Source organism: Cibotium barometz, chromosome 31 (genome assembly GCF_041138505.1).
Source record: "Cibotium barometz isolate CiBa-2024 chromosome 31, ASM4113850v1, whole genome shotgun sequence".
Taxonomy (NCBI): domain Eukaryota; kingdom Viridiplantae; phylum Streptophyta; class Polypodiopsida; order Cyatheales; family Cibotiaceae; genus Cibotium; species Cibotium barometz.
Window position 1 is genome coordinate 20,584,219 of NC_141076.1, and position 22,522 is coordinate 20,606,740.

Consider the following 22,522-nt stretch of genomic DNA (forward strand, 5'->3'; position numbering starts at 1 on the left):
GTTGGCTTTGAATTTCTTGAAAAAGGGTTTTTTTTTTGAAAACTTTGCCCTTCCATAGATAGCTTTTCAACAAGCATAAATACAATCCTTTTGATGAAGATTTGAATAAGCAGACGTCAAAAATGAAACCAATAATTATCAGATAGGTAATGAAACACATTTTTGTAAAAATGCTGTAAAGCTTGAAGTTGAAAATGTTATATTTCAAAAATAATAAAAGAAAATTTGTCATACAAGTGCCCTTTTTTATCATACACTTCAGCTCAAATAGCTCTAGAAGGAAGTTTACATGTACTCCTGTAAAGCCTGCTTTATCCATGGTGGAAAATCGTTAGAAGAGAGTAGCTATGGCAGCTGGTACCCTCCGCCTGCAGTGCATGGGGCCTATTGCAGTGGCTGCTGCCCACTCTGCTTGCACAAGGCTCTCCTCTTATGCACACTCCATGACCCATCATCGACCACTGTTCTCCTGCTACCACCACCATGGCCTGCACACAACTCCCCACAGAGCATCAGCTGTGTCATGCAATGCTGCCCACCAGCACGTGCAGAGCACAAAGGAGAAGCAGCAGCAGCAGGAAGCCCCCCCTCCTCCGAAGAGCCAGAAAAAAAGTCATCAAGAAGGGGTGACCCCTCGGAGCCAGGACTTCAACATGTGGTACCTTGATGTCATTGCTGCCGCTGAGCTTGCAGACTACGGACCAGTTCGTGGAACCATGGTCATACGGCCATACGGCTATGCCATCTGGGAAGCTATCCAGGTACCTGAATCACCACAATTTAATTTCATTGGCATGTAATTCACATAGTCTCACACCTAGATGTGGCATCCAATACCTTTATCTCATTGCTGCTTCTACACTTGCTGACTATGGATGGGTCTGTGGTACCATGGTCATTCGGCAGTATGGCTATGTTATCTGGGAAGCTATATAGTTACTTGAACCATGATAATTTAATCTCTTTTGCATGTGAGGCACACAGTCTTACACCTATATGTGTCATCTGCCACATGGTGTTGGGTATCTTGATGCTGCTGAGCTTGCTGACTATGGCCTTGTTTGCAGTGGTATGGCCATTGGCTGTAGCCTGTATTGCTACGTCATCTGGGAAGATATCCAGGTGCTTGAATCACCATAACTCAATCTCATTTGCATGTGATTGACATAGCCTTATCCGGCCATATGGCGATGCCAATCTGGAGAGCTATCCAGTTACTTGAACCATCATAATTCAATTTCATTTGCATGTGATTTACACAGCCCCACTTCTGGATATGCGATTTGCCATGGCCTCGCATGGCATGCTAATGGCACTAGAGGTGCTGCTTCCTGCATGGAGATCCCCATGACAAAACAATTGCTTTATTGTTGACGGCATTGGCAGATTGGTCAGGCACCCAGCCGTAAGATGGGTGACCCTTTTCCTTGTGTTTGTGACTTCTGGCCACATAAGTAAGGGAGGGATGCAATGAAAAGTAGTCTACACTATGCGCGATGGAATTGATCGTGTCAAGCTTTGTTAGTAGGTGCTAAGGTTGTTAATAGACTTGTGGAAGTTAAGATTAAGCTATCTTTCTAGCTAAGAAAGCCTAAAGTTTCAATTAATACTAAGTATATGAACAAGTTCAAAGCATGTACCATTGGGTTTGCTGATTCTTTTTTTTTTTTTTCAGGCTTATCTAGATGCAAAGTTCAAGGAGACGGGTCATTCTAACATGTATTTTCCACAGGTGAAAGACAATCATAAGTTGCCAACAGAAATTGTACTTGGCATATTGTGTGTAATATGATTGCAATTGTATGGATTAATTAAATATTTCGGTTCTTGCAGTTTATACCGTACTCTTTTATTGAGAAAGAAGCTAGCCATGTCGAAGGCTTTAGTCCGGAGCTTGCACTGGTCACCATTGGTGGTGGCAAAGAATTGGAAGAGAAATTGGTGGTAAGTTACCATCGTAACAGTCTTGCAATGTTGAAGGGGGATTTTGTGTAAACCATTTCTATTATATAACAAAACAAGGAGGGCTGTGCGCCACATCTCCATCCACCTGCCCACTTTGGAGTAAAATGCTGAGTACTGAGAGGGAAAATGGGACAACAACGTGATGGCCATATCCTTTGACGATATCTCTTAGAACCTCCTGCTGAAGAGCCTGCAACTTGTTGATGTGCTCCCACATCGTCGACGACTTTACAAGATTCATCACCCGCATTTGAACTTCCAAGGAGATCCTCTTCATGGGTGATACCCTGTTGTACAGAGAAGCCAAATGCTGCCAAATTCCTCTAGCCAGCGTCATATGCTTTATGTGATTGATCACATGTGGTGTGCAATTTAGGAAGATGAAAGAATGGACGTGGGCATTAACACGATCCCATAACTGTGCCTGTGCCTCCTGTTCCTTCCGTATAGAGGGTAACTCCCCATCTTCCAACTCCAGCCGTGGAACCCCAATAACAATTAAATCAGCTAATTTCGTCCAACTGTCGGTCCACCGGGAACATGGGGAGTGTTAGGATCTTCACGTAGTCATCTCAAGCAAGTCTGTCATCTCAAGGGTTCACAAGGTCTTGTGAAGGGAGGGTAGGTGGGAAAAAAGAAGAAGAAGAGGTTGCAAATAATATGCAAGGTGGCTGTCCAATGGTGACGGCCGCCTTCTACCTGACCTCCAAGTCCCGTACAGCCCAAACAATCTCCAATCAGCACCTCAAATCAGCAAACCCTCGACGTCCCACTGTCTCCAAGCTTCAAGCCACCTCGGGCTCTGATACCATGTCAGAATGCGCAGCGGAAATGAAGACAACTGCTGTAGAGAGCAAGACACAGATGAGAGAGAGAGAGAGAGAGAGAGAGAGAGAGAGAGAGAGAGAGAGAAGCTGTGTAACTCTGCTATATACACATATGAAAGAGAGAGAGAGCGAGAGAAGCTGTGGGAGCAAGGGGGCCATTTTATATGGCTAGGCTGCTGGTCGGCGAGCCTAAAACAGACCGACAACAGCCCATGCTCACGACCAGCCTATGGGCACCTCCCAACTAGAAAAAGCAAGTTGGCCAGGTCACCTGGACAGGTCGGGCACCAGAACATGCAGTCGGCCAGCATCTGGGGACAACCACACCTCCGAAAAATGGGAAAAATACATGGAGAGTGAGAAAAAATGGAAAAACACTAAAACGGGCGGGCACACCCACAACAGAGGCCATGGTATAGTGTACAGACAGGAGATGACTGATAACACTTGCTTGGCTCGCCAAGGAGGCTGGCTTAGAACAAATTACGAAGCTGGTTGCGTATTGGGCTACCCACAATCTTGCAAACCAAAGATGCTTCGAGGGAAGCTAGTGTTGAAGCTAGTAGCTGGAGGTCTGCTTTGGAGAAGAGGCAGGGGCCAGTGGCCTTGGCCGTGGTGGATGACGGAGCGAGGAGGAGAAGGGGGGATGTCGCAATGTTTCACAAACGACAGCATGTTTTTGGATAGGAAGTTAGGAACCATCCTTTTCAGTAGAGTATAAGAAGGGGCTTGGATTTTTCTTCTTCGATGCCTCCACCCATTTGGAGATCTCGTCGAGGTGCTTCTTGGTCACTTAAGACCCACTTGGAGGTGGTGTTGATCTCCTTTAATATGGTGTTTGCTTCTTGGATTTCTGAATTAGTTGCCTCCCCCTTTTTGTGAAGCTCCTCAACAATTGCCATATTTGTATTTCTTGGAGAAAGCCATTAAGGTCTGACATTGTCATGTTGAGCTTTCAGTGCTCCCATCTCTCTCCCATGGAGCTCCTGCAAGGTACTAATGTCCTCTCGGGGTGCTCTTCTTGTAGGGTTAGGATCTCCTTTATGCTCATTAAAGAGTCCCAGACAAACGCCGCCATGCCTCCCGGTTTGTCATGTATGTATCCATATAATGGCGATTGTATTCATCAGCTTCCCTAGGTACCCATTCGGTTGATCTTGTCATTCTATTGTTGGATGGGGGAGTCAACATCTTTAGTGCAAGAGGTGGTGACCAGAGAAAAGAAGAAGGGGGGGTGGGGAAGGGGAGAAAACAAATAAAGGTAGCAACAAAGAGCGATGGCTGGAGAGCGACGACCAACAATGATGGGCGGCCAGTGGAGGAATGTGGAGAAGAGGGGGTCCACAGCAGCGACCTGCTGTGTGGCATAACTGGTTCAGGCCATAATGGCCTGCTCACCCCCTGTGTGATGCATGAGGAGAAGCAGGCAGGAAGCGAGAGAGAGAGAGAGAGAGAGAGAGAGAGAGAGAAATATTAATGTTTACAAAAGATCCAAAGGGTCTGTGAGACCAAAAGTGATACAGTGGTACCATAGATATATCGAGCCATGGAAAACTGAAAGATAAAACATCTAACACGAGTGTATGTAAATGTAATCAGCAGATGATCCCGTGTAGAGTGAGATATGCCATGATCAGACAATACCCGCCTTGGCTAAAACTGATCTGATGGCGGAGGGAATGCCAGGCCTCTGGGATGAGAGCATGTCATAACGACAGAGAATCTCCTGGATCTGCCTTTGCTCGATGGATGGTCGTGGTGCTCTGGAGAGAGAGAGAGAGAGAGAGAGAGAGAGAGAGAGAGAGATGCACCCTGCAAAGCAGAAGCCCACCACTATCTGTAATCAACAAAAATCCTAATAGCTATGCCCAACCTGTCAATAGAATTTTTTGTGATTGTCAAGAAGATGATGGGCAATTTCATTGGGTTTGAATGGAGGAGTGGGTTAGGTGCGACCAACGAGTGAAACAATTGTGAATCATATGTTTACTCAATGGATACAAAGCTACCGGGATCTTCCTTTGAAGATAAATCAGGTAAAAACGTGTGGTTTCTTTCTAACCATCCTGTTCTCTTTCTGATTAGAACATGTTGCTGAATTTGGGTTTTTTGATGCAGTGGGTGAATGTTACCAGATGGGAGATGCGAACAAAGCCTTTTGTCAGGACCCTTGAGTTTCTTTGGCAAGAGGGCCACACAGGCCATGCAAGTGAAGAGGAAGCAGAGGAAGAGGTACAATTGATGATTGTTTCTGCTGCGCCTAAAACAGCCATTAGGTAAACATGCTTTGATAGTCTGGGTGCAGTCAAACTTTGGTTGGTTTGATGGGCGACCTACTATTATCACTCTGGGTTCCCTGCCTCAAACTCGTAGCCCTCTATTGTCCCTTTCTGGATTAGGGTTCACAATTTCTCTGAAGACCCTAACTGTGACTAATAGCTCCAGCATGCAGCAAACTCTATTCTTACAGAACAGCTCCAGAGATTAGGATAACTAATGCCTAAGCTTGAAAAAGAAGGGAAGAAAGATCAGAAGTGGGGGGGCTTTTGATACAAAGAAACCATAGAGAGTTAGGTTGATTAGAAGTAGCTAGAGGTGCTCTTGTTGTTGGAACTTAGATTATGGATTGGATGTGCAGGTAAATTGAGGCCTGTTTGAAGGGTTTAAAAAATAAACGGTCTCTTTATTGGAGTGGACTCTCTCTGGCAGAGCGCAAAACACAACCTTCTTAGTCCTAGAGATGGGAATCCATGTAGTAGATGGCAATAGATGCTCACCTTGCCGCCGCCGTAGGTGTACAAGTGTGCATCTAGCTTGCTAACATGTAAAACAACACAGATCGCATGTTGACTAGATGGGCTCCTAGGTATGATCAATTTGGCTAGATAGTTAGCAGGATGTATAAGTGAATAAGTTATAAGAGTCCTACTGAGAGGAAAGGCAAGTAACTTTCACTTTACGTGTCTTCAGGCACTGCAGATGATTGAAATTTATCGCAAGTTTGCAATTGAGGAAGCTGCAATCCCAGTTGTTACTGGTCGGAAGTCTCGACTAGAGACATTTGCAGGTGCAGTTCGCACCTACACTATCGAAGCAATGATGGGTGATAGGAAGGCTCTACAGGCAGGCACAAGCCACAATCTTGGCCAAAACTTTTCTCGCGCATTTGATACTCAGGTAGGTGCATGTGTGTGCGTGCGTGCGTGCATGCAAGTGTGTGTGTGTGTGAGAGAGAGAGAGAGAGAGAGAGAGAGAGAGATTTATGCTTACAAAAGGCCACCATGATAATACATACAATGCACATTGGCATGAGAAATTAAGAAGTAAATTCAGTAGCGTGCGCGTGCGCGCACACACACAGAGGGGGGAGAGAGAGAGAGAGAGTAACGTCTATAAAAGACCCCAAGGGCCTATGAGACCAAAAGTGATACAATGATACCATGGGTATACCAAGCCATGAAAAACTGAAAGAATAAGTAAAGAGAAAGCATCTAACACTAGTATATGTACATGTAATCAGTGATCATGTGTAGAGTGAAATATGCTGTGATCAACTAATGATGATACTTGCCTCGGCTAGAACTGATCTGATGGTGGAGGGAATGTCAGGCCTCTATGATGGGAGCATGTCATAATGGCAGATTTTCTGGATCTGCCTCTGTCGGATGGATGCTTTGGATTGAGAGCGTCTGGCCTGCAGGATAGTTTTGGCTCACTCACTGAGAACTCCTCAGGGGCGTGGAGCCAAAGCGAGGTATGGGTGGTGGGCTCTGATGTCAGAGCAGATGGGTGGTGGAGTCTCATGTGGATGCCTGGACCGTGAGGAAATCTGTGATGGCTCTCTGAGAGGGGTCCTATCGAGGCTGGGCCTGTCTCTCAGCATGCTGTCTCAGTACTACATACATGTGTCATCTGAGCTCCATCAAGTACATGCCCGGGCATGTGTGATCCTCATGCTGAATCACCTGTGTGAGTGGGCCGAATCTCTCACAGAGAAGGCAGTGGAATTTCTCCCATATCTCATAGTAGGCTAGGCAGTTAAACATATAGTGTGCCTCATCCTCTACCTTTCCCGTGATACATTCTTTGCATATCAACTCCTCCCGTGAGATATACTTGGCTTGGCCAGTCTCTACCTTGAGGCGGCGGGAGGATACTCTGAACTAGCCAATTGTGATACTTTAGCATGTGACATATGTATCTGTATGTAGCTTGGGATCTCAAAATATCCATCCTTAGAGAGGCTTAAGAAGTGATCTCTGTAGAACTTAGTCTCAAGAAGTGACCTGTGTAGCACTTACATTTCTTACCAATATCTGACGGGTGTAGTCTGAGTAGATCCAAGTGATTGATCTCTTGTTGTGAGAGGTCAAGGCAGGGGGAATCCAGGCTGTATTGAAATGGGGGGAGATGGTCCATTTGTATGCCATGTGCATGAAACCACTGAACTACCTTCAAATACCATGCACATGTAGGTAATGGTCGTGGCTGTGTCAACGAGGAGGGGAGAAATCCAGCCCGTTTGACCTGCTTCCTCTCCCTCTATACGTGGATTGAAGCAGAACAATGCCTTCATCCATCTGCGCAAACTTTATGCCCAGATAATAGTGCAATAGACCCAAGTCTGACATCTCAAATGATGACCGTAATTCAGCTTTGAAAGCTGAAATTGCATCCTCATCGTTCCCAGTCAACATGTCATCCACATAAAGAATGAGTACATGAAACCGGCCTTCAGAAATCTGACGGGCGGTGAAACAAACACTTGCACATAAAACACTTCATCACCCATGGGGACCTGGAAAAGGAAACAAACAGGGGGAGCTAGAATGCTCCTGCAAAAAGTATAAGGACACCGATTGGCCCCAAAACGCAGTGGCGCCCCTTGCGGTATTTCTTGACTTGATCAAAAATTGAGTACAAAGTACAACTCGTAGAATCCTCTACCAATAGGATCCCTCGAAGCTTTCACCCAGGACTTCCAAATAAGAACTCTCGTTAGTACAGCAAAGCATTCCATAGAGAAGGCACACCCGTACAACACCTCCCTGCTTGAAAAGGTCTTCTCCATCTTTTCCATGGATCTCTCAAACCCTTTCCCAAACAGCAGTAGGGCTGTACCAAACCATATGTCCTTCCCTATAGTCATAGCTTGCATGTAACCTTGAGAAAATCACAACCTGTTCACATGAATCCAAAGACATACTTTCCCACCTGAAACCAAAGACCTGTATCCGATAAACCAAAGACCTGTATCCCATAAACCATACGCCTGTTTCCTCGATACCAAAGTCCTGTTTCCTATCGAAAAACCAATGTCTTGTTTCCATGATAGATAAACCATCCAAGTACGGTGCCAAAACCCAGAGAGAGAGAGAAAGCCTATCTCTAATCTCCTGCACCAAAAAGGTTTGGGGAAATAAGACCATTACCACCTTTTGGGAATCCCTGCCAGCCAATCTATAGCGCTGCTGTTCTGGGAGTCGCCTGGCGACCAGCCACCCACGGAGAGAAATGCTAGACACCACCTGAGGCCATCGCCCCTTCCACACACGCAGCCGCCACTAGTATGCCTGTTCCACGTTGCAAAAGGTTGCTCGTAAACTCCCCGACCAGCCCCTTCATAAACGTGTAGTCCAGTCCTCTGCGAACCAAGCGAGAGAGGGAGATAGAGAGCACGCGCGGCTGAAAGCAGTACGGAAGCGTGCTCTACAGCAGCCCAGTTGAGGCGCCACCCACACGTGCAGCCTCCCACCTGAAGCCCGCCTGGCTGCCCGGCTGGTCGCCTGTTGCGCAGCCCATACACAGCACGTCTGGGCCCCCTTTTGCCACCTGGCGCCCGCAGCCATACGCAGCCCGCCTGGCTATGGCCCGCACAGCCGCGCCCGCCTGACTGTAGCCTATGCGCACAGCCGCACTCGGCCTGCTCGCGAAGAGAGATGCGCCCGCGTATTCCACACACTACGATGCCCCACGCGACAACCACACGGCGACCTGCTCCAAGGTGATGCGCCCGAATAGACCACCACCCGGCACTCGTCGATGATCCACAATCTGCCACCCTTCGCCTTTTTATAAAGATGCGCCTCAGCCTGCTTTTCTCCAAAAACTAAAAGCAAGAAACAATAGCAAAAGCACATGCCCAAAATAATATAATAATTATTTTGAAGCCTTCCAAGGTTATTAAACCTTACAAACTTTAAAATCCCTTTTGTCCCTTTCTTTAAAACCTTTTGTCCCCTTCACACTTGGGCTGGCCACATACATGGGATACCTTTTCATATCCAAACTGATGCCTTTCACATTGTCCATCCCGTGCTCATGCCCATGCCCATGCCCACCTGCTTGTTGTCAAGAGGGAAACGCACAGAGTCGTAACATACCCCCCTCTTGAAAAATAGCAAGCGTCCTCGACTGCACTCAATAACACAGTAAGCATCCAATGAAGAAAGAGTCGCCATATGACCAAAGCAATGCCCCTCCAGTGCATCTGGGTGATGAAACAATCATCCTGGACAATAAGGCCACACTATCACATCGAAGTGACAAACAACTCTTGCTTGCTCCTTCAGAACCTGCAGCAAAAGTCTAAAACCAAGTGGAAACACGTAAGCTGTGTTAGCCAAAAACAAAACCATGCATCATTCTACATATGCAAACATATGCATGACACATATATGCATTCGCAAACAATATGCTCCTCAGGATGCTCTACCTACTCCAATATAACAGTCTCAGGGTTGCTCGCAAGCCATGCCCTTCATAGAGTCTCGAAGTGTTAGCTCAGGTTGCCGCAGACTTTGAGCTCAACCAAACCATGCCATTCCAAAGGAGACCAACTCCACAAATAGCATCATCTCAATATCCAATTGATCGATCCTGTGATCAAGAACAGCCAGAACCATATGACAAAGATCAATATCCCCCGTTAGAAGATTTTTCCCATGGCAGAATCGCCCGTGCCTTCCGGACAAGGGGAGTTTTTCCGGGCTCAGTTTCGAAGGAACCGGCCGGGCTAGCCTCTCGTCCAGACATCCACGGGTGAGGCCCCGAATGTGGATCCCCACCCCACATGGGAGGCCGACGCCGCTTCTGCCGCTAGGGAACCGTGGAGGGGACAGGGGTCTCACACCAGTGCTCAACGCCTTAGTTGATGGCGAAAACAAAAACGATATATAGCCCGACAAAATGTCCTATTACGAAGAAAACCCACAGATGCCCAGTGGCTGAGATACCTTGAGGCCAGTTTTGGTGCAGGGGATTAGAGATAGGCTTTTTCTCTCTCTCTCTCTCTCTCTCTCTCTCTCTCTCTCTCTCTCTCTAGGTTTTGGCACCGTACTTGGATGGTTTATCTGTCATGGAAATAGGACATTGGTTTTTCGAGAGGAAACAGGACTTTGGTATCGAGGAAACAAGCCTATGGTTTATGGGATACAGGTCTTTGGTTTATCGGATACAGGTCTTTGGTTTCAGGTGGGAAAGCATGTCTTTGGATTCATGTGAACAGGTCGTGATTTTCTCGAGGTTACATGCAAGCCGTGACTATAGGGAAGGACATATGGTTTGGTACAGCCCTACTGCTGTTTGGGAAAGGGCTTGAGAGATCCATGGAAAAGATGGAGAAGACCTTTTCGAGCTGTACTGGTGTGCCTTCTCTATGGAATGCTTTGCTGTAATAACGAGAGTTCTTATTTGGAAGTCCTGGGTAAAAGCTTCGAGGGATCCTATTGGTAGAGGATTCTACGAGTTGTACTTTGTACTCAATTTTTGATCAAGTAAAGAAATACCCCAAGGGGCGCCACGTTTTGGGGCTAATCGGTGTCCTTGTACTTTTTGCAAGAGCATTCTAGCTCCCCCTATTTGTTTCCTTTTCCAGGTCCCCATGGGTGATGAAGTGTTTTATGTGCGAGTGTTTATTTCACCACCCGTCAGATTTCTGAAGGCCGGTTTCAAGGTTCCATCGCCGGGATATCGTCTACTTTCTCAAGGAGGCGAGCCCGTGGTTGTCACATCAAAAGCTTCAACATGTGGAAAGTGACAAGGAAGTACAAGAGACAATGTAGGATTGTATGTCTTTGCCTATATGAGGTGAAGAGCAAAAGCTAAAGATGAAGCTCAAGAGACACCAAGGACAGGAAGTAGTCAACCAGGAACAAAAAGCAGTTGAAGTGTTATGGTGCAAGAGATGGGTTGAAGGCTATGGCTTTTGACATTTTGTCACCAGTGGTATCTTCACGGAGGCTTCATGGGTTCGGAAGGCAGCTTCTTTCTATGTTTAGCAGTGGTGATCTACTATGCTTCATTAGGAACTTGTGCTTACCACTTGGGTGGAGTGCAAGCAGGTTTTGGGTGCCTAAGGATGTATCAAATGAGGCTCAGTCAGAACCGGAGGAACTTGATGCGGTTCTTATTCCCGAGCAGATACTGGCACATAAGGAAAGAAAGGTACAAGGTAAAGTTTCCCGTCGTTGTCCTCTGAAGTTCAAGAACTATTCACCGTTGGATGCGAAGTGGATGGAGGAGGGTGACTTAGCAAATTCACCTTAGGTATTGCAGCTTTATCTTGAAGCCTTTGAGTTGGAGCCGACTCTTGCGATGACTCATTCAGGCTCAGCAGAGCATGGGTCTGGGGCATTGCCGGATGCTCAAGAGGGGGGGTACACCTCCGCTCCCTTGTTACAGACAGGCTCAGTTTTCATCTAGGAGTTGCTTGGTGACATCTTTGTATTCACCCGAAGGTACTGGAGGCTGACATCTGCTTATGGGACTTCTATGATATTGTGTTCTAGTCACATGAGATGGTAAAGTTGGGTATGGTTCATAGTCGGCCGCACCATGAACTATAACTGCAACTATGGATGGTTTTTGCCTTTGGAACTAAAAGTATGACTGAGCCGGTTTGGGAAAATAAGACCATTACCACCTTCTGGGAATCGCTGCCGGCCAGTCTATAGCACTGCTGTTCTAGGAGTCGCCTGCGACTAGCCACCCACGGAGAGAAATGCCAGACACCACCTGAGGCCATCGCCCCGCCTGGCTACTTCCACACACGTAGCTGCCACTGGGATGCCTGTTCCACGTTGCAAAAGGTTGCTCGTAAACTCCCCGACTAGCCCCTTCATAAACGTGCAGTCCAGTCCTCTGCGAACCAAGCGCGAGAGGGAGATAGAGAGCACGTGCGGCTGAAAGCAGTACGGAAGCGTGCTCTACAGCAGCCCAGTTGAGGCGCCACCCACACGTGCAGCCTCCTGAAGCCCGCCTGGCTGCCCGGCTGGTCGCCTGTTGCGCAGCCCATACACACAACACGTCTGGCCCCCCTTTTGCTGGCTGCAACCCGCCTGGCTATGGCCCGCACAGCCGTGCCCGCCTGGCTGTAGCCTATGCGCACAGCCGCACTCGGCCTGCTCGCGAAGAGAGATGCATGCGCCCACGTATTCCACACGCTACGATGCCCCACGTGACGACCACACGGCGACCTGCTCCAAGGTGATGCGCCCGAATAGACCACCACCCGGCACTCGTCGATGATCCACAATCTGCCACCCTTCGCCTTTTTATAAAGATGTGCCTCAGCTTGCTTTTCTCCAAAAACTAAAAGCAAGAAACAATAGCAAAAGCACATGCCCAAAATAATATAATAATTATTTTTAAGCCTTCCAAGGTTATCAAACCTTACAACCTTTAAAATCCCTTTTGTCCCTTTCTCTAAAACCTTTTGTCCCCTTCACACTTGGGCTGGCCACAGACACCTTTTCATATCCAAACTGATGCCTTTCACACTGTCCATCTCGTGCCCGTGCCTGTGCCCGTGCCCACCTGCATGTTGTCCAGAGGGAAAAGCACAGGGTCGTAACAGTACTACAAGTAAAATCCCATGATGCTCTTTTACATAGAGTGTGCTTGACTATTCTGGAAGCCGTGGCTGGCCAAATAAGAACGTATTTTTTCATACCAAGCTCTAGGAGCTTGTTTGAGACCATAAAGTGCTTTCCTGAGCTTACACACTTTAGCCTCGTGGCTAGGCATCACAAAACCAATGGCCTGGCTCACATAAACGTCTTCCTGCAAGTCCCCATTTAGAAAAGCTATCTTGATGTCCAACTACTGCACTATCCATCCATGATGGGCAGCCACTGGAACAACACATCTAATAGTGGACAACCTAGAAGTAGGTGCAAATGTCTCATCATAATCTATGCCTCAGCATAGCCTTTGCAACTTGTCTTGCTTTGTACCTGTCAATGGTACCATTAGACTTTCTCTTGACCTTGTACACCCACTTTGTACCAATTGGCTTCTTGCCTGGTGGCAAGTCCACAAGATCCCATGTACATTTTTTTTTGGATTGCATCAATCTCTTGTTTTATGGCTTCCTCCCAGTGTTCATCTTCCTTGGCTTCCTCAAATGAAGCTGGCTTATCTGTGTCACATAGACTACTCATGTAGGCTACATCTACATTTTCTAGAAATGTGCCAGTGTTCATCTTCCTTGGCTTCCTCAAATGGAGTTGGCTCATCTGTGTCACATAGACTACTCATGCATGCCACATCAAGAAGAGCGGACAGCATTGGAGGAGGCTAGAACAGTGCCTTGTTGGCTGGCCCGTACCTTACAAGAGAGCAAGCTCTCCGCTCCTTTGCATAGCAGGACATGGGTTGGCTCTAGAAATGCAAGAGAAGATGTAGACTACCTCCTCAATGTCATTGTTTGCAATGGGCTGAATCTCAGTACCCATATGCTGTCCATTAGGCATTGCATGTGGCTGGTCTTCTCTTCCTTCTATGTCCAATGGTAGTAGTCCCTCAAACATATTTTGTGGGCCATTTTGAAAGGACTTGCTAAACTCTGCAAGTGGCTGAGCTGAATTTTCAGCAGATACAACATCTCTACTTTCAAAAATCCTTTGATTGCATGGATTGTAGAGACGGTATCCCTTGCTACCACTGCTGTAGTCCACAAGTATGCATTTGATTGCCTTGTCATCCAATTTGCCTCTAATCTGTGGAGGCACATGAGCATATGCAAGCAACGAAAAGTCCTAAGGTAGTCAACCTTGGGCTTTCTGTCATAACAAGACTCATATGGAGTGATAGTCTTCAATGCTTTTGTTGGGCACCTGTTCAAGACATATGTAGCACACATAATAGCCTCCATCCATAATTTATGACGTAGATTCTTGGCCTTTACTATGCATCAGGCCATCTCCATCAATGACTTGTTTTTCCTCTCTGTCACACCATTTTGTTGTAGTGTGTATGGCATAGTACACTGATGCTTTATGCCCTTTTTTTGCCAAATATGCCTTAAATGCATTTGACATATATTCCCCCCCTCGATCTGAGTGGAGGATTTGCACTTTGCAACCTGTCTCATTTTCAGCTTTGGCAACATAATGCTGAAAACACATAAAGACCTCAGATTTTTCCGTTAAAGGGTAAACCATGCAAATCAATGAATGTTGCAAAGTACAGATGCTTCCCAAGTGATGGTGTCCTCATGGGACCACACACATCACACTGTATGAGTTGTAATTTCTGGACAGCCCTTACTTATCCGTCCTTGGGGAAAGCATTTCTGTGCATCTTTCCCAAAATGCATCCTTCACATACATGTGGAGGTGGTAGCTCTATATGTGGCATATTCTGCATCATTTGATGCCTTTGTAGCAGCATCAAGCTTCCAAAATTTACATGTCCAAACCTGGCATGCCATAATTCTACCTCTTGCATGGTAGAAGTAGTAGTGGCCAAGTATGCATCCTATCCTTTCTTCTCAATGAATCAAAATGATACAAGCCCTGGTACAATGTGCCAGAAGTGACTATAACATAGTCCTTTTCTCTATCCCGCACTGTGCATCTGCCATCCTCAAAGTTCACAACATATCCTCTTTTAGCACTGACAATAAATTCTTCTTTATTCTAGTCACATACAATATATTTGTAATGCATAGATGTGAACCATGCAGCTGTGAGCATAATCTCACCAGTGCCTTTGGCTGGATAGGAAGAATTGTTTGCACATGTGACTTTCTTGCCGTATGGGGTATAGCCTTTAGTGAAATGAATAAATCCCTCATAGAGGTAATGTGACGGGAGGCCCCACTGTCAAAGTACCAAATGACTTGCTTCTCATTTACATTGAGAGACAAGTGCTTCTGTGATGCATCATAGCTACATACAAGAAAGCCCAATCATCCTGCCGCACAAAATTGGCGAAATTGAGCTCATAAAAATCAAAATATTTTTTGACGTGAAAAACCAATAGATACAACCATGAGTAACTTGAGTAAGATCCTCTTCGTAAGATGATCAGCCATGCTGTCCCCTTCGTTCATTTTCAAGTTTTGAAGCTCTTTCTTCAAATAGGCAACTCTGGCCTCATTTTTGGCTTGGTACATATTGTCCAATACATCCCATGCACGCTATGAGGTTTTACATGACGGTTGTGAAGAATAATGGATCTCTTTACTGACAAAGAGATCAAGGCCATAGCATCACGTGCATCCCATTTGCGTTCTTCCTAAGTGGCAATTGCAGGTGCTGGTGCGTGTTGAGCATTCCTGCTGCCAGGAGTTGCAGGTGCAATATGTGCAGGTCTAGGTGCATCACCACTGACAAACCCACAAAGACTTTTACCCACCAGCAAGTTCTTGACCATAAAACTCGATACAAATGCACAAACTACAAAAAGGCTAAAAAATAATCCGTATGCAACCAAAAATGCATTGCTATGTAGTATGCACTATCAAGGCCCAAAATGCACAAACTGCCAGTAAGCTACAGTCACCTGTGCTGTAGTTGCTTGTACCTATTGCAATGAACTGAAGAAAAGAATGAAAATAGCCTCAAATTTCACTTATAGATGCAATTAGTCAGCTTCGAGTAGTGTAGTGTGTAATTGACCAATGTCGGAAGATGATGGAAACCCCAAATCAAATTTTTGTTGTAAAAATCCAAGGTATGTGCACTTAAAGGCACCTTTAGTAGGTATAGTAGGTACATATGTTGATTCAGCTGTACAGCAGGCTGGTACAGCAGTCAGGTACAGTCTGGCAGCAAGTACAACTGTGCAAGATGATGACGTGGTACTGTATGGACAAATAAGAGGTATTTATGCTCATGGCTGAAAATATATTTGGATGTAAGATTCAGACATTACGCATAGATAGAGGGGGGGAGTACATGTCCAAATAGTTTAATACATATTTGTCTGAAAGAGGCATTCGACATCAGTGTACCGTGCCCTATACACCTCAGCAAAATGGTGTATTTGAGAGAAAAATAGGTCTCTGATGGAGATGGCACGATGTATAGTCAAAGGCCAAAGCTTGCCTCACAAGTTTTGTATGGAAGCTGTCATGTGTGCAGCCTATGTTCTTAACAGATGTCCGACAAAGGCTTTGTAGAACATCACTCCTTACAAAGCTTGGCATGATATGGAGCTTGATAAGGCAATGAAATGCATTTTTGTGGGCCACAGTTTAGAGAGCAAAGGTTACCATCTCTACCATCGTGCCTCACAGCGGATTATGGTTAGTAGAGATGTGGTTTTTGTGGAGAATTTTTCTCAAGCCTTGCTTGAATGCTCACAAGATCTCTTTGATACTCTTCTTCCTTTGTATGGTACATATTTACCTGGAGTTGGGCATTTGGACACTGAGCCTATGGCTGGAAATCAGCCCATACAAACTGGAAATCAGCAACCAAACATGCCTGACGTTGAGCCCATTGGTCAAGTAGATGTTGATGATGGAGTGGCCATGCATCTGGGCACTTTGTTGATCATGCTGTCATGAGCACCTTGTGCAATGAAGAGGAGCGTATTTCCTTTTAGGAAGCACAGGAAGATGATAATTGGATGCATGCTATGCAGGATGAGTATGACTCCATACTCAAGTATGACACATGGTATTTGGTAGATTTGCCTCATGCAAAAAGGCCATTGGTACGAAGTGGGTTTACAAGTTGAAGACAAAAGCAGGTGGTAACATTGTGACCGCTACAAGGCAAGGCTTGATGCCAAAGGTTATGCGTAGCAAAAGGGCATCTATTATGATGAGACTTTTGCACCCACGTCTTGTATGATCACCATTCAGTCCATCATTGCATTGGCAGCACATCATGGATGGCATGTACATTAGTTGGACATCAAAACTGCTTTCTTGAATGGTGACTTACACGAGGAGGTTTATGTATTTTAGCCTTGTGGTTTTGTACAAGAAAGCCTTATATCAATATGGCCTTAAGCAGGCTCCCAGGGCTTGGTATAAAAAGATTCTTGCATACTTGGTCACACATGGTTTTTGCAACAATCCTATTGAGAGTATCCTCTATGTCCAGAGGACTCCTGATAGTTTCTCGGCCATCATCTTATACGTTGATGACATGCTGCTCACAGGCCTTGATGAAGGACAAATTTCAGCTTTCAAAGCTGAATTACATTCATCATTTGAGATGTCAAATCTAGGCTAGTTGCATTTTTACTTGGGCATTTAGTTCTTACAACGTGATGATGGCATAGTCGTGATGCAGTCAAAGTACATACAGAGGCTGTTGAAAAGGTTTAATCTTGAGGATTATAAGCCTGCGTCTACATGAGTTGATACAGGTGCCAAGCTTAGCATTTAGGATTCTGGAGAGCCTTTTAATCAAACATTATATCAGCAAGCTGTTGATTGCTTGATTTATTTATGCAATATGAGGCTAGACAATCAGAGATCCACCTATTGTTCGGGTTGTTCAAGTTGTGGCACTTGCATATATCGAGCAATGATGCTTGTACGGAACCCCTCCTTCTGTGATCGTCTCTCCCAGGAGCTCTTCCTATCTTGGAACCTCTTCCTCACTTGGGCCAATGCTCTCCATCTTGAGCTGCTCCACAACCTTGGGTGATTCCATCATGACCTTTGCCCATGCTGCCATGAACATTTCCATCATGCTATTTTTCAGCTCCTTTGACAATCTCAGCTCTTTCATGAAGCTTTGCTTGACGTGGTGCTTCCTCTTGTTTTGCCGAAGTTCCTCGTTTTTGCACCGAAACGCCTCCAGGAGAGCTTCTGTCTCTCGCCCATCACCCATGTCTCTCCTTCTTTGACCTTATATAGATCATTGGATTTAGAGACAGACTCTACTGAAGCTCCTTTGAATCTATCGGGCTAACCACATCCTCCTCCGAACAGGATTCAGACAGAGCCACTTCCTTGAGAACTATCGGGCTGATCTCATCCTCCTCCTAACAGGATTTGGAGAGATCCACCTGTCGTTTGGGTTGGGGCTCTAGTTCTGGCTGTGGCACTTGCATATATCGAGCAATGATGCCTGTACAGAACACCTCCTTTTGTGATCGTCTCTCCCAGGAGATCTTCCTACCTTGGAACCTCTTCCTCACTTGGGCCAATGCTCTCCGTTTTGAGCTGCTCCACAACCCTAGGTGATTCCATCATGACATTTGCCCATGCTGCCATGAACATTTCCATCATGCTATTTGACAGCTCCTTTGACAATCTCAGCTCTTTTCTGAAGCTTTGCTTGACGTGGTGCTTCGTCTTGTTGCCAAAGTTCCTCGTTTTTGCACCGAAACTCCTCCACAAGAGTGCTTCTGTCTCTCGCCTATCGCCCATGCCTCTCCTTCATGTACTCTAGGCTCTCCATCGGGGTGGGGTTCTTGTCGAGGGAGTATCGAAAAAAAGCCGTTTCTTACCTGTGTTAGACCTAGGCTAAGCCTTTTGTAGGTCCTAGTCTACATTCAACGTGTGCTACATGCAAAAACGGGCTTAAAAAGCAAAAACGTGAACCCTAATTCGCTTTTTTCAACTTTGCACACTGAATGTAGGGCTGACAACACTGTTGCAATGCAAAACAGGGAAACCCTAATTTTGGGCAGCTAACCCAAAACGCAAGCCCTAGTTTCAAAAACCCTAATTTAGCATGCACAACCTTTACTTAAGGATTGCCATGGGTTTTGTCCTAGGTTGACCTATACTCTGATACCTTTGTTACATGCGTTGCGGAGCAAACACATAGAAGACGAGAGATGTAATTCTAATCTATTGTATCTTGGGTAGCCCACTTTGAGGGCTTTGGTGTGTCTCCATGTAAAAGACAACATCCCATCTTGTGTATGTTTCTTCCAATCCTCTAGGATCTGACCAGTGTAGCATTACAAGTCCAAACAACCATGTGTAATGTGTTCCATAGACCCCATGTCCCTATTGTGGATGGTGCTCATTAATGATCACTCTCACATCTCTATAAACAGCCCACTTTCAGGCTTTTCTCGCTTCCATCACCTGCACCATACCGGTCTTCCTTTGTTCCACCTGGTTTGAGGTCATCCTGTGATGCAAATCTTAGTGCCTTTGAGGGCTGCCCTCCTTTTCAAGAAGGCGAGGCAAGACTCTAGGTCCTTGAACTTGAGTAGGATAGGCCTCTCCTGTGCCAAGTTTCTCCCAGCGTACATACCTGCGATGCCCATTTGGTGGCAAAGTGTTACCCCATCTTCCTTCAAGGAGTTCCCTGCAGAGAGACCTGTTACCCTCACATGGAGAGAGAGAGAGAGAGAGAGTAAGAGAGAGTATGTGCACACGCATGTATGTAGAAGACAGATCTTGACATAGGGGCTATGTGCAGTTTCTCGACAGTCAAGGGGAGCAGCGGTATATTTGGCAAACATCTTGGGCAATAAGCACACGCATGGTTGGCGGAGTTATTATGACACATGGTGATGACATGGGATTAATGTTGCCCCCCAAGCTGGCTCCTGTGCAGGTAATGCAAATTGATCAACAGGTGTATTTCTTCTTCTAGTGAAATGAAGTATTGAGTCTGTGCTGCATTACTGAAGAATGGGTGCCTTTGGTATCGAATGATGCCTTGACACACACGTCTGCAGGTAGTGATCATACCCATTTGGAAAAGCGATGAAGAGAAAGGGACAGTCTTGTCGGCCGCAGTGAGTGTAGAGAATCATCTCAGAAGTGAAGGTGTTCGTACCAAGTTGGATATATCTGAGCAAAGGACCCCTGGTTGGAAGTTCAATTTCTGGGAGATGAAGGTGCTTGTTTTCTTTACATTAATCTAGGTTTTCTAGCTTATGGGAATTTTTGATATCTGCCGCCATAAAAAGCAAACCAGGAAGGTGTTGAGATCAGTCCTTGGGGGCAACATGATTGATCCCCTTGTGAGGTTGGTGCTTCTCACAGCGTTTGTTGGCCTGCCTTTGTAAAAGGTAGGTCTATAGTTTGTATTTTTTGCTTTGGGACAGCTTCAAGAAATCCACATTCTCTCTCTCTCTCTCTCTCTCGTGTAGGACCTCGTGGTCCTTTTGCTTATGGACAGCTTCAACAATCCACATTCTCTCTGTCTCATTCTCATATGGGCCCTTGTGGTCTTTTTGCTTGGGGACAGCTTCAAGAAATCCACATTCTCTCTCTCTCTCTCTCTCTCTCTCTCTCTCATATAGGTCCTCGTGGTCTTTTTGCTTATGGACAGCTTCACCAAATTCAGTCTCTCTCTCTCTCATATAGGCCCTTGTGGTCTTTTGTTAAATGTCAATAAAAGTTTTTTTCCTTTCCTCTTCTTCTTTCTTCTCGCCTCCTCCTCCTCCTCTCTCTCTCTCTCTCTCTCTCTCTCTCTCTCATATGGGCCCTCGTGGTCTTCCATTAAATGTGAATAAAAGTTTTTTTTCCTTTCCTCTTCTTCTTTCTTCTCTCCTCCCTGCTCCATACCCTTCTTCTCTCTTTCTCCCTCTAGCCAACAAAGGTAGGCTCCAAGAGAAGTTCTTCTCTTGTCTAAAAGTGTGATTGTGGCTTTCGTAGGGGGTGCCCTTGAGAATCGAAATCGGTCCTCGAGATGTTGCGAACAACACTGTTGTTATTTCAAGAAGAGATGTCCCAGGCAAGAGTGGGAAGATGTTTGGTATCTCCATGGACCCTCCTGCACTGAAAGATTTTGTGAAAGATAAGTTGCAGGAGGTCCAAGACAACCTCCTACATATTGCGGTTTCTTTTCGTGACAGGTAAGCACTTTGTTTGTTCACTTTTCTTCACCACATTAACCTTATTGTGAATATTGTTTATTTCAAGAGCATGTGGAGGTTTTTTGTCTTGTTCATCTGCTTCTAAGAAACCTGTTTTCAGCAATATTGTGGATGTTGGATCATATGAAGAGCTAAAGGCTGTCATCAGCACAGGCAAGTGGGCAAGAGGTCCATGGGCTGGAAGGTAGGGTCCGATTGTGAAGCTGAAGCAAGTGGTTAGCCTTCTTTATTGTGTGTACGTGCGCTTTCAATGTGTGTGTGTGTGTGTGAGAGAGAGAGAGAGAGAGAGAGAGAGAGAGAGAGAGAGAGAGAGATCTTAATGCCTACGAAAGACCCCAAGTGTCTATGAGACCAAAAAAGTGATACAACGGTACCATGGATATACTGAGCCATAAAACTGAAAGGAAAAGTAAAAAGAAAACAGTTAACACTGGTGTATGTACATGTTATCAGCAGACCATCCTGTATAGAGTGAGATATTCTATGATGAGCCATAAAACTGAAAGGAAAAGTAAAAAGAAAACAGTGAACACTAGTGTATGTACATGTTATCAGCAGACGATCCTGTATAAAGTGAGATATTCTATGATCAGCTAATGACGATACCTTCCTCAGCTAGAACCGATCGAATGGCGGAGGGAATGTCAGGCCTCTATGATGGGAGCATGTCCTGGATCTGCCTCTGTTGGATGGGGGGTCGTGGTCCTCTGGATAGAGTGCATCTAGTGAGAGAGAGAGAGAGAAAGATACATTAAGTGTTGGCCTATGAGACCAAAGTGATGCAATAATGTCCATGACATATCTCATCAAGGAACAGAAAATAAAATAGAAGAGAGAGAGAGAGAGAAGCCTAAAACAGCAGGCATGTTGAGTAGGAAAACCCTAAAAACAGCAGCAAAACCCTAAAAACGCAGGCATGGTGAGAGAGAGAGAGAGAGAGGATCTTTTCAAAGAGTAAATAAGTTTAATTTGAAACAACCATTTGAAAAGGCTCATTTCTGTAATTCTCTTGCTTTTAACACCATGATTCAAGAAGGCTGATACTTGGTGTCGATATTGCAGCGATCTTGATGAAACTAGAATAAAGGAAGAGACGGGAGCTACTTTACGATGTTATCCATTTGATCAACCACCTCATTGTGGAACATGTTTTATGACTGAGAAAGCTGCACAAGAGGTTGCAATATTTGCCAAGTCTTACTAAACACAGCACGATGCGAGCCCACACATGGTATCATCAAGAAGCCAAAATGAAGTGCCAAACCCATTGATAAGCTCCATTTTGATTCATCATTGTAATGGAGGATGTAGCATTGGAATGTAGTGGAGGCTATCAGTTTCAATCTTATATACCACACATTAATGAGTTGTACCAAGGTACATAGCAAATGGCTTAATTTGCACAGCTGTGTCTGGTTTAGAAGCAAATATTTTGCTCTCTCTCTCTCTCTCTCTCTCTCTCTCTCTCTCTCTCTCTTATTTAATGTCTTTTGTTTACTTATGTGGAGACATGTTACTTGTACGATTGAGTCTCAGAAGGCATCTCTCTCTCTCAATATGAAGACATTATACGCTTGCAACATGTTCACCATCATAATCTGATGAAGTTGGATGTGTGGTTTGTGAATCCTGTGGGCTCATTCGGATCTCCTATGGATTATGGGTTTAGGTCTATTGGGAAGGTTCTCATT

At 45.4% G+C, this 22,522-nt stretch overlaps 1 protein-coding gene across 3 annotated transcripts; it reads left to right on the forward strand.

The window, feature by feature from the left end:
- The first annotated feature begins 230 nt into the window (after positions 1 to 230).
- On the forward strand, positions 231 to 22,271 carry OVA6 (Class II aaRS and biotin synthetases superfamily protein). 3 transcript variants are annotated; one of them, XM_086824830.1, is made up of 11 exons: positions 231 to 761; positions 1,676 to 1,732; positions 1,834 to 1,944; positions 4,742 to 4,828; positions 4,911 to 5,024; positions 5,763 to 5,969; positions 19,424 to 19,561; positions 19,686 to 19,847; positions 20,611 to 20,810; positions 20,932 to 21,015; positions 21,894 to 22,271. In XM_086824830.1, exons 1-11 carry the CDS (start codon positions 348 to 350, stop codon positions 22,033 to 22,035), a joined length of 1,716 nt encoding a protein of 571 aa, XP_086680956.1. In that variant the 5' UTR covers positions 231 to 347; the 3' UTR covers positions 22,036 to 22,271. The 3 variants fall into 3 exon arrangements, with proteins under 3 accessions (XP_086680956.1, XP_086680957.1, XP_086680958.1); XM_086824831.1 differs by lacking the exon at positions 4,742 to 4,828; XM_086824832.1 differs by lacking the exons at positions 19,424 to 19,561; positions 19,686 to 19,847.
- Positions 22,272 to 22,522: the final 251 nt, after the last annotated feature.

Excerpts from the sequence above, each read along its gene's own strand:
- OVA6 (XM_086824830.1), top strand. The coding sequence starts at position 348 with ATGGCAGCTGGTACCCTCCGCCTGCAGTGCATGGGGCCTATTGCAGTG. Across the intron at positions 4,829-4,910 it reads TTCCTTTGAAGATAAATCAG|TGGGTGAATGTTACCAGATG; the intron begins GTAAAAACGTGT and ends TTTTTGATGCAG. Across the intron at positions 5,970-19,423 it reads CTCGCGCATTTGATACTCAG|TTTCTCGACAGTCAAGGGGA; the intron begins GTAGGTGCATGT and ends GGCTATGTGCAG.